This window comes from Anticarsia gemmatalis, chromosome 1 (assembly GCF_050436995.1).
Source record: "Anticarsia gemmatalis isolate Benzon Research Colony breed Stoneville strain chromosome 1, ilAntGemm2 primary, whole genome shotgun sequence".
In the NCBI taxonomy this organism is placed as follows: domain Eukaryota; kingdom Metazoa; phylum Arthropoda; class Insecta; order Lepidoptera; family Erebidae; genus Anticarsia; species Anticarsia gemmatalis.
In genome coordinates, this window is record NC_134745.1 from 1,763,290 (window position 1) to 1,774,525 (window position 11,236).

Below are 11,236 nucleotides of genomic sequence, written 5' to 3' on the forward strand. Positions count from 1 at the left end.
ATAACCTCTATCATTTTATTTATCATTAACATTAATACTAGAAATAAGTTATATCAATTATAGAATGGATTATAAGTGACCCAGTGGGCTCTCTTTTGGCTTTGATCACTCTTGTGTGACGTAAACAGTGATTTATACACTTCACTTGTCTGTGGGTCTTTAGCTACACTATAGTCTTTCTTAGTTTTCTTGTACTGAGGGTCTTGGGCCAGTTCCGTTGGATGAACACGTTTTGACGACCCAAAGTGTCCCCTTGCTTGCTTGTTTGGGTTATACTTAGGCAGAGACAGTGGTATAGTCTCAATTTCTTTCTTCACTGCATTACTTGGTCCTGCTTCTGGTTCCTCCTTAACTTCATTTTCATGTTTAGTCTCAATCTGTTCAACCTCTGTTGATGAAGATGACGAACTTGAAGGTGTTGCCGGCTCTATTTTTATTTCGGTCTTCTCTGTTTTATCTGCTTTGGATTTTTTGCTGCTTTTCCTGCTGGCAACACGGACAGCCATCTTTTCTTTAAGTTTCTCAAGGTCTTCATCAGTTCCATTGAGAACAACTATGTCATTGTCTGTGAATGGTTGCTGGCACTGAGGATAAAATACACCATCATTTAGACACTATTTCAATTACAATATTACATACTTCATGCAAAATCTGACACACATCAATGAAACACAGTTTTTAACTGTTTATTATAAGTAGCATTGGAGGCATTTCTTTTATGACTATCCTCTAATGTTACAAATGCCAAAGTTTGTGAGGACTCTTTCACACTAAAAGTACTGAATGTATTTTGATAAAATGTTGAGATGTACAGGTAGTTGATAGCTTCAGGAAACTTTGTACCCTGAGAAATTTTTTCATGCAAAGTCAGTGCTAAAAGGTTATGATTTTTTAAAAACCTACATAATATTCAGAAAACAATCTCACCATATGACAGAGATTCTGCTTTACTTCTTTCAAGGCTCTCTCAGCAAGCACACAGCCACAGCTCCACAGGAACACAAAGCGGAACTTGCCGGACATCTCCAGGCCACTGATGGGACAGATGTAGGGGGCATTGCCCTCACCAACGGCTCCATCAGTGTGGTCTGTTGCTTTGTATGCTGGGTTCTTAGCCAGGTTCAGATCTTTCAGGTCCTGGTAAAAGAATGAATGAATATTGAAAAGAATGAAACATACATGTTTATTTATTTATTTGTTGCTAACAGCTGTTACATTTTATACATACTAAGAAAATTACATCAGCAGGTTTAAGATAGGTTTTTTCCTGGAAGATTGGCCGGAAGCAGCAAGCGACCGAGGGGACTGGAAGTCTAGGGGAGAGGCCTTTGCTCAGCAGTGGGACACAGAAATAGGTTAGATAAAAAAAAAAGGTTTAACATACAACCTCATAAATGCAAACACAACATGCTAACTTAACAAAATAAAATAATTACATTAACATATTGTTTTAGAAGAAAAGATATATTTTAGGTATGTTGTTATGTCATTTCATTAGTGTTTGGTACAGTAATTTAAAATATAATTGGACTTTCATTACATTACATCACAATAAATATCAAATTCAAGTATTTGGGAATCATCTTCCAATCTCACTGGAAGCAGCTAAATACCAGTGTTTTACAAAGAGACTGTCTGTAATCTGATTTTGACTACTGTTAACGATTGTCAAAGATCTTTAAAAATGACACCCAGGAGCCATAATTTAACGTACCTACCTTCCGAACCAAAAGTATTTTATCTTAATCGCCACACAATGACTGACACTGTGGTTAAACATGGCTGTCTATACTCTATTGCAGCTGCTTGTATTCGCTAGATAAGATAAAGTTTACTCTTACCTTAAGATTCTTAATGTGGTTGATAGATTCAGGTTTGGTTTCTTTGTCGAGCAATGCTTCCAGTACGGAGCTTTTACTGTACAGTCTGCCCAAGCCACACGCAACCACAGGTTCTTGCAACGGTTGTTGAGAAAGCGCACAATTGCGCCATTTGAACGATCGCTCAGCATCTTTGTCTTTCTAAAAGCATAAAGAATTAATAAGCAAGGCACAATGGTGATAAACGTAAGATGTTTACACGATGTTTTGTCTCAAATCTCAAATGTTTTCATAACAATGTTTGTACCTGTTCTGGTTTCTTCTTCATACGCACGAGCTCATCTCGACGCGGAATGGTACCTCCATCGCAACCCATTCTAACTTATTGCGCATATAACAGAAATCAGTATTTTAAATATTCCTGTGTTACTCTATTTCGCAGTTTACTGGTGGTTTACTGAAATGTTGTCCGTATTGATGAAATTAGAAATTATGACAAATATGACGCATGACGTTTGATTGTAGGCCAACCGGGTATGTTATATCATAGAGAGTGTAGATATTATCCGGGTAAACACCCGTTATTCTCGCTAAGCAAACTGACTGACAAAAAACCGGTAAATTCATGACCATATACTAGTACTACATAGTCTATGGCGTTAGGATTTTTTATACTCTGTCAACGTCAAATGTCATTATCCGGAATCAAAACACTCAAACACATGGATGGTAAATTCCTTTAAAAATACGAAGTTTTTATTACATGAAGAGCTTACTGAATAAATAGTGTTAGTTAGTATAAACACAATGCCTGATGTTGAAATGGATAGAGTGCCTGAAAATGGTTCAGACCCAGAAGACAGTGAAGAAAACAACTCAGATGGTGACAATAATTCGGACTCTGGTAAAAAGTTAAACAAAAAGAAGACTAGGAAACGTGGGATTGTATTTTTATCTACTATACCTCCCTACATGAATGTGGCCAAAATACGTGAGATATTTAGCGAATTCGGCGAAGTAGGGAGAATATACTTGCAGCCGAGTGCAAGTGAGTATTTTGAGGTTATGTGTTTGTTATTAAATTTTGAATTCATTTCTGCTAAACTAAAAATACATAAAAGTAATATTACTACACATTTACGATATGCTCTATTGAATAGTTAAATTAATTTTATTTAATTGCTTTTCTTTGCTTTGTTGCAGAGCCAGGTGAGAAACGCAAACGAGTACCTAACCAATTCACAGAAGGTTGGGTGGAATTCCAAAAGAAAAAAGTAGCAAAAGCAGTTGCAGCTAACCTTAACAATACAAAAATAGGCACTCGGAAAAGATCAAGATATTATGACATGATATGGAACATTAAATACATTCCTAGGTTTAAATGGGTACATTTGAGTGAAAGGCTGGCCTATGAGAGAGCAGCTATGAAGCAGAGACTAAGAGCTGAAATATCACAGGCCAAGAAGGAGGCCCATTATCTACAGACTAATGTGGAGAAGAGCAAGAAAATGAAAAAAAAGAAACCTGTAGAAACTGCCGAATAAAACTTACAAAATATGATTTTGAGTTTTATTTATTTAGTTGCATTAAATTTTTGTGAATATTGCACTAACAACCTAATTAAGCTTTAAAGATAACAGTCCAAGCAGAATAACAACATACTATAATTTTTTTTCTCTACAATATTATGTTTTACTTCTGACTAAAATTGATTCTGCCGCTGATTATAGCTTCCACTCTCATCCTCTGCTTGGAATTGAGTGGATCTGGCGTCAACTTCTGTATGTATCGCCTTGATGGTATTGTATGGGACAGGATTCCTTGTGAGAACTCCCGATGAACTCTCACGCCATCAAGGGCATTTGACTGCAGTCGTTCGAAACTGTGCAGCTCCCTCATGAACTGTTTGCGTTGCGCTTCTTTGGCCCAGTGGTAGCGATGACGACATACTACTAGACTGTAATTGAGAGCAAACTTTTAACTTAAAGTTTCCGATAGTTATTTTCGTATGAATATAAAAGATGTAAACACAAATATTTCCTCATTCAATGTGTTTTTTGGTTGCTATTATACTGAGATATTTCACAAAATTATGGAATAAATATTGTAAACATGTACTCACTAGGCTAAGCATAATCTGGAGTATGCGGGGTATATGCTGACATCAGATCTCGCCAGCTCCGGGTATCCTGGGTAGAGAGGCACCCGTCGCTTTTTTACAGTCATTTCAGAAACTTTTTCTTCTGGCTGCATGTTTATAAATCTTTATTGGTACCAGTTTGTGAATAAACTTGATAATGCTATGGCATTGTTGCTTTGGTAACACAAAATGATATTTAATCAATACTGTGATTGTCAAATTGTGTTATCAATTCATTTATTGAAATGAGGTGCTATGCTGTGTGCTTTATTCAAATGAGGTTTAAACTAGGTTAAAGAGAAACGTGAGTAGGTAATGTTTGGATCTTTTCATGCATCATAATATTTAATGCTGACAAAAATATTCTTATGCAAGAATGCACAATCTCAATTTGTTTATCTGAACAGAAACCTTATCAGATAGTGGATGTCAAAAATTAATACTGAAAGTTATGAATGACATATTATTACATCTGACTGTATTATTATTATGTTAATGTTTAGACAATATAGTTTAAGATTTTTCTTTGCTGTAATACCAAATACAGTTAGTAAACCATGAGGAAGGTATCCAACAGTTAATTTTTTTAATAAAAAGCTAAATACAAACCACATAATAAATTAATAACAGTTTTATTGATACAGCATTAATATTAATTCTACTCCGCGGCCATGGCAACCTCTGTGGTTGTTCAGTATTGCTTGGATGTGGAACATTTACTATTATTTACACGGTTCCATCGGTTCAAGAGGAGGCGGTGACCGCTGCTACTCTGCTCTTGCACACACAGTCATTGAATTCATTCACTAGCACTGAACACACTAGAGTTTTGTCGGGGTTTGTACTGTAGCATTGGAGAACCTGGAAATACAAATAATGGGTATATTAGATAAGGTTTTACCAGATATCTTATACATAGAGATTGTTCAGGATTAAAAACTCCTTATAAAGTTGTTTTGAAATAGAGTTTATCTATTAAATAATGCTTTTATTTTTAATTTATTACCTTGTTAACTATCCTCATCTACACTAATATTATAAAGCTGAACAGTTTGCTTGTTTGAAGGTGCCAATCTCAGAATCAGTTTTGAAGAAATATTTTTGTGCTGAATAAGTCTATTTAGTGAGGATAGCTATATAACATCATGCTATAACTAATAGGAGTAGAGCAGCATAAACAAATCCTTGTTAAAATGGGAAAACTAGTCCCCAAGATCCACCGCAGATTGTACTTTATTTGTGTAGGACATTGACAATCAGTTAAAATATTACATTAGCATTTAGTGTCTATACAAGTTGTATATGAAAATATGTTGATGTCCCTCAGGTATAAAGAAAATGGAATCTGTTTTGCCCATCCCATAGTAGGAACAAGATAAAACAATCCAAGTACTTCTTACCTTTGCCTTTTCTTCCTGGCACGGAGCTAACTTAGTAACAACCTTATCTCCCTGCACCATATTGAACAGCTCATTGGCTTCTTTCAGGGTCTTTTGATATTCCAAATGCATGCCGCTGTTAATTTTCTCGTGCTGTCTCTTTAACGATTCAATGCGTTGTGCCCAGTAGGCTTCTTCTGCGGCGTATTCTTGTTGCCGTTTATGATCGTATGGAGGTGGAGGGAGGTACTGTGGCGCCGGCTGCGCTACCGGCTGTTCTGCTTGCTGAAATCATTTTAATCCTGATATTAACACTTTTGTAGAATAATATATGGTTGGTGAAGTCTAAGTTCTTCGAATTTGTACAAGCAAGGATAAAATTACAGTTATGCATTGGATTTGTGCTAAAGCAGGTTCGTTTTCATTGATTTAGGATACAATTTGTAGGTGACTCAAAAATCAATATTTATAATCAACTATTCTACTCGTTTAGCAAACAATAAGGAGGATATTAAGAGAGCTTGTTACACAGGGGCACAGAAACTATAACATTAGAAACACTAACTGGTTTAGTTCGGTATCTATGATGTTGACATCAATTCGCGACCACTGCTACAGCTGAACTAACCTACAACGTCATTCTCAGTATTGATTTTCACTGCACAACACGCCCCTGAACTTGACCCATTTTACACAGAATACTCTTAAAATTATTCTGATGATTCTCTCTCACAATAACACCCTAATATTGTCCTAACAACCGATGACATTGATCTAAATTATGTAATGTAACATCATATTTACTTTTGCATCAAGCTGAGCTTGTATCCGGTCTAACGCTTCTCTCGACACTTGGATAGCATGTTCATTATCAACAGTCACTTTGCGAGTGCTTTGAGATCCCCCCATGTTTATAAAAATGATCTATCCAAATAAATTTTATCGGCAAATCACGTCAAAAAGACATTTTTTGACAATTTGCTATTCGGTAGAATAGCCCAAAGACAACCAACTCCTGCCCGAGTCATAAAGTGTCATAAAGTTTCTACTTTCTATGGTTTGGGGTGGCCATAAAAATAATGGTTTTATCTTGCAGTATAAATTAAAAATAATATTAAAGCCAGTCACATTTTTTAGTAAAATGTTTTTAATTTTATTGAATTCAATATTTTTTTGTTATTCGTTGTGAAGTTACTAGTTCTCTACTAGTACTCCTTAGTTCTAGTGAAAGTTTACACCTAAAAATAATAGATGGCGTTACTTGTATCTAAATTGAGCCAGTAAAGTAACTCCGAGTTTTAGTACGATGGTAAATCCATCGCACTAAAACTCGAAATAAGAAATAATTATTTATATTAAATATTAAATTAGTTTATAACTAATTCAAAAATAATATTCCAGAAATGAGTACGAGTAGAGTTCTATATACTTTTTATCAAGACATAGCCCTAACTTAGTCAATCTGAAAGATTTTACAACCAACAGACCTACCGAACTAGCATTGTTATTTTAAAATGTATAATCCTGATTTATTTTAATATTGGCATGTAAGTAATATTCAGTGCAATCCCCTTCTAAGGTTACCAAGTTAATATTAATACCTAATGCATAATATTAAATGTTAATTAGCAACAAAAAATGTTTTGTTCAACTAAACCCGAATGAGAATACCGGCAACTAATTAAGCCTTAAGTTTGACACAGTGAAGTATTTTGGCGAGGTCTGGGGCTCGAGGCACGGGGCGGCAACAAAAAGTGACCACAATGGCTCACGACCGGTCCAGCCGGTTGTAGCCGCTATCATCCCAGAACGTACTTTCTTCTGCCTGATTGGAACGCGATACTGGTCGCCGACTGAGTTCCTTTTTTTTAATATTTTATTTTTGTTCAGTATTTGGAGTATTGATGTTTTTGTTAAATTAGTTAACTACATATTCGTGTAAGTTCTTGTTTACGTATGTATGGTAAATTTGAAATAATAAATGTGAATATACTTACTTTATTTTAAACATTATTGAAGTAGAGCATAAAGTTATATTGAAAATAAGGCATTTACTAGTTACATGTTTTCTCAAGGTTTAAAATGATAGCGTACAGCTACCATATACCCGTTTAAGATAGCACTTGTATCCATTTACTTTTTCAACTTACTTAAAAGTTAATGTCGTAGGAATTATCTTGAAGTTGATTTGAGAGACCATTAGAGAGGGAGAAGAGACCAATTTAACTGAATTTAAGCACAAAAGTCCGCGGTATTTTAAATTCCAAACTGATTACATTTTGGGATCACATTTTCCTTAAGCTTATTAACAATATCATCAATTTTATTAAAAGAATATATTTGAAAAAATAAGTTACACATTTTTTTTTATATTTCATTAGTTGTGAGCCGTATCGCGTCCGAGTGGCCCGCGCTATCCCTCGCTGACTATTAAGCGGACCACAGAACAGATATATTAAGTACAATACTGTATTTTTTATTGATAACTTACTTCATTATTGAGTATTTTAAAAATACCATAGTCAGTTAAATACTACAATGATAACGTGAAACGATTATTGTGAACGACCATTCTATTCCATTTAATTGTATTAAGATATCTTATCATAAGTACAAGTAACATGATATACCTGCCTACTTTTATAGGTAATTTGGTACATACTTAATCTGTAATAAAAATACTGCAAATACCAGGCCATTCATAGTAATAAAATGAACATAAAGAGCGCGAATTCCGAGCAATATAAAGATCTCCAGTTAAAAATAATAATGGCGGTCTCAAGAGTAACCTACATTCGTGTTATATTCTTAGCTCGTGGAAGTACCGTTATATTTCTAGTTTGATTTCATCTCATTTACTCGCTCCTTAATTCATAATTGCGGTAATAATGAAGTTGGGCAGGTGAGTATGTCGACGGCCGACTTGACATACGGCTTAATTGCAGTTTATGTCTGTGGAGGAAGATTCATAATGTTTCTGGTTTAGGTAAAACTTTTGTAGAGGTATAATATTGAGGAATAAATAGAGATTAAGACAGCCATTAGAAATGGCGTAATTAAAGATATAGATCTGTATTGTGTTTGCAATACTTTGTGATAAACATTACTAGTTATTTTTCATATTTTGCTGTTATTTATACAAGAGATTCTATATTTTAATACGAAGTTGTATTTTAAACTATGACTAACAAAAAAACACATTTTCAATTACAAGAAAATAAAAAAATAATTAGATTGATATTATTTGTTTTAACGATCCCAAATAATTTTTAGAGTTAAATAAAAACATTTTGGAAAATACTTAGTTATCTATTTTCGTCCCTTCGTGTTTTGACTAAAAAAGTATGTAGGTACTATCAATATAAGTTTGTCTGAAAATTTCAATTTTCCAACCAATTTTCTCGAACGAAATCTATGTAGCGATAAAAGGATTTAATTTAATCATGATAAAGATCTGCTGGAATTTGAAATATTATTTGATTTTGGACGTCAAATTCAATATCATGTTAATATGTGAAAATATTTCTTGTAATACAGATTATAGTTGTTAATATATTTCATTTATTATTATTTTGAGGGACAATACTCATCCATGTCGCATGTTAAGATCGATAAAAAATAATTTCATTATTATTTAGCCCATAAGACCTATTTTTGGAAAGTTCAAAGATTCGGGCAAAATTATTAGAAAAAAATCTCGTATAAATGCGAAAGGTGTTACTTTATTGTGATGTCTCCTTTTGTTAGAAGACACACCTGTTTTTTGCTTTAAAATCAGCTTATTCTTCAAAGAAAACGTCGGGATTACAAACATATGATTCAAAGATCCATCTGCACAATATTTCAAAAGTTAAATGATAAAGCTAATTTGACGTGGTGTGTTCTTTGTGTTCGTTCGATCACCTTCACGTATGGATTCTTTACAATATATTTATGTTATTATGAGGAGCCCTGACGTCTAATAACAATCGATTTTCTACCTGCACGACTTTGCCCTGTCAGTGGTCGCATCTTCTCACCCTCGGTCAAAAGAGGATTTAGTAAAAACAGCTCAACGCACATTCAATATCAAACTTTATCGTCAAAACAACAAGGTCCAATTTCGTAGGCCCCAAAAATACTATTTTTACAAAAATAACCAGTCATTCAAATCATCTAAGGGTCTGCTTTTAGACACAGGTGCTTGTTGGATGAAAAAAAAAGATAAAAAAGCTACGAAAGAGGTCCCAATCGGGGCAATTAATGGATTACGAATAAAATAAGACGCGTAAATGGTCCCATAAAGATTGTTACGTCTTTGGCACCGGAGGCTGTGGAATAAATTTACGATGTTTTATTCACGTGATATACCCTTGTATTTCTTCGGTAGACAATAAGATGGTACACCGCTGCAGTCCAGTTTATTGTGGATAATGATATATTACTGATGTCAATGAGAGTCATTCAGAGGTGCGTAGGGTTTCTAGATGTTTCGATTATGTGAGGTGATTTAAAATATCGTATAGACAAGATTTCACTGCTTCTAATATTATGATCATAGCAACCGTTAACGTAAGAACATGAATATAGAACATTAATATTTTTTCTACCGTTTGTACAATTCATAAATATACCACCAACTAAATGTAAGTTTTCTATTTATTATATAAATTCTCAGCTAAAAATTCATCCTGTACCACATCTCTACTTAAGGAAGTTCGTAAACGAATAAAGGCTCAAGGGTTAATGTATCAGTTTTCAAGTAGGAAGGGTCTCCTTGACCCGGAAAATTCGCTCGTATGCTAAATTTTCTTATGTAGAAGAATGACGCATATTTTGCACGCACTTTTATACGTTTTGCAATTTATTTACGTTAATTTATTCGATTTTATTGACTTTTTTTTAAAGAAAAGCAAAGTTCTTTTGAATGCTTTGCTAGATATGTGCTGCTTTTTTCATAGTCTGTGCGTTTTTTTCTAATCTCACGAGGGCGCTAGATTATATAAACTGTATTACTATTCATATTACTTCTGTAGGGAATCGAACATATATAATATGAAATTTAGAATATCAGTGACTCATAGGTTCAAGCAGTTGACGGAGGCCGATACATCTAATTTAATTTGGAAGTGCACAGAATTATGAATCAATGTCATGATAAATTTGTCCATGCCCAGGCTTTTTAATTATTCGTCGAACTATAAGCATTCGCATACACAATTGCGATGCGATTAACCTGTATCTATAATCTACTTATACACCCATATCTATAAGCAACTCACATTCAATTACTTTAGAGCCGTGGAGCGGTAACTACGAGTATCAAGACCCTACTCACAATCGCGAACACTATTTATACATCCAAAGTGTTCTGATTTGAGACATCCGTGAGTTATAAGACACGATAAGTCTGGTACACGACGTTCCCGTGGGTAGTCGCACTCGATTTATGGCCACAGGTTTAGATCCTCTCCATTCATTTATCAAGACTTGCTACCAGCTGCGAGGGGCACCCATATATGTATTGTGAGTGTTTCTGACGGTTACATGGCTAGCTTTGAGTTTTTTTATGGCCTTGTTGTGCTGCGGAATATCTAGGTTGTAAATTGAGAAACAATAATTACAAGCTTACAATTTAAAATAATGTTATTTTATTGGAAACATGGTATTCTGCGGCAGTCTTTTAAAGTGAAAATCTTCTAGCTAGTGTGTATTTGTTTCGTTTGTAGACAATGTCGTTAGGCAATAAAATTAAATGTCAGTTTCTGGACTGGTCTTGATTTGCTTGATGAACGTGTACTTCATCACTATTTATACCAAATACAAACAGAACAAAATAAAGTCTTTAATAAAAGTTTAATATGCCGATATAATGAGGATTTAGAATCTATAGGTTTACAACTACTGTCTAAAGAAAG

The 11,236-nt window shown here is 34.3% G+C and overlaps 4 protein-coding genes across 4 annotated transcripts; 1 reads left to right on the plus strand and 3 right to left on the minus strand.

Annotated features, from left to right (window-relative positions):
* Position 1: 1 nt before the first annotated feature.
* On the minus strand, positions 2-2,343 carry LOC142987385 (replication termination factor 2). Its single transcript, XM_076136114.1, has 4 exons — positions 2,128-2,343; positions 1,842-2,021; positions 928-1,137; positions 2-584 (listed from the first exon to the last, which is right to left on the minus strand). The coding sequence occupies exons 1-4, from the start codon at positions 2,194-2,196 to the stop codon at positions 54-56; spliced, it is 990 nt and encodes a 329-aa protein (XP_075992229.1). The 5' UTR covers positions 2,197-2,343; the 3' UTR covers positions 2-53.
* Positions 2,344-2,501: 158 nt separating this feature from the next.
* LOC142987394 (uncharacterized) lies at positions 2,502-3,380 on the plus strand. Its single transcript, XM_076136126.1, has 2 exons — positions 2,502-2,868; positions 3,024-3,380. The coding sequence occupies exons 1-2, from the start codon at positions 2,628-2,630 to the stop codon at positions 3,362-3,364; spliced, it is 582 nt and encodes a 193-aa protein (XP_075992241.1). The 5' UTR covers positions 2,502-2,627; the 3' UTR covers positions 3,365-3,380.
* A 2-nt stretch (positions 3,381-3,382) lies between these two features.
* LOC142987410 (uncharacterized) lies at positions 3,383-4,155 on the minus strand. Its single transcript, XM_076136151.1, has 2 exons — positions 3,943-4,155; positions 3,383-3,777 (listed from the first exon to the last, which is right to left on the minus strand). The coding sequence occupies exons 1-2, from the start codon at positions 4,071-4,073 to the stop codon at positions 3,513-3,515; spliced, it is 396 nt and encodes a 131-aa protein (XP_075992266.1). The 5' UTR covers positions 4,074-4,155; the 3' UTR covers positions 3,383-3,512.
* Positions 4,156-4,576: 421 nt separating this feature from the next.
* On the minus strand, positions 4,577-6,360 carry Chchd3 (Coiled-coil-helix-coiled-coil-helix domain containing 3). Its single transcript, XM_076136139.1, has 3 exons — positions 6,144-6,360; positions 5,361-5,624; positions 4,577-4,821 (listed from the first exon to the last, which is right to left on the minus strand). Exons 1-3 carry the CDS (start codon positions 6,246-6,248, stop codon positions 4,705-4,707), a joined length of 486 nt encoding a protein of 161 aa, XP_075992254.1. The 5' UTR covers positions 6,249-6,360; the 3' UTR covers positions 4,577-4,704.
* Positions 6,361-11,236: the final 4,876 nt, after the last annotated feature.

Coding starts and splice junctions, on each gene's coding strand:
- LOC142987410 (XM_076136151.1), bottom strand. CDS start 4,073: ATGCAGCCAGAAGAAAAAGTTTCTGAAATGACTGTAAAAAAGCGACGG. Junction 3,778..3,942: donor TCCAGATTATGCTTAGCCTA/GTGAGTACATGT, acceptor TCTCAATTACAG/TCTAGTAGTATGTCGTCATC.
- LOC142987394 (XM_076136126.1), top strand. CDS start 2,628: ATGCCTGATGTTGAAATGGATAGAGTGCCTGAAAATGGTTCAGACCCA. Junction 2,869..3,023: donor ATACTTGCAGCCGAGTGCAA/GTGAGTATTTTG, acceptor GCTTTGTTGCAG/AGCCAGGTGAGAAACGCAAA.
- Chchd3 (XM_076136139.1), bottom strand. CDS start 6,248: ATGGGGGGATCTCAAAGCACTCGCAAAGTGACTGTTGATAATGAACAT. Junction 5,625..6,143: donor AAGCTCAGCTTGATGCAAAA/GTAAATATGATG, acceptor AAATGATTTCAG/CAAGCAGAACAGCCGGTAGC. Junction 4,822..5,360: donor GCCAGGAAGAAAAGGCAAAG/GTAAGAAGTACT, acceptor TTGTATTTCCAG/GTTCTCCAATGCTACAGTAC.
- LOC142987385 (XM_076136114.1), bottom strand. CDS start 2,196: ATGGGTTGCGATGGAGGTACCATTCCGCGTCGAGATGAGCTCGTGCGT. Junction 2,022..2,127: donor TGAAGAAGAAACCAGAACAG/GTACAAACATTG, acceptor TTATGCTTTTAG/AAAGACAAAGATGCTGAGCG. Junction 585..927: donor AGCAGAATCTCTGTCATATG/GTGAGATTGTTT, acceptor TTTTATCCTCAG/TGCCAGCAACCATTCACAGA.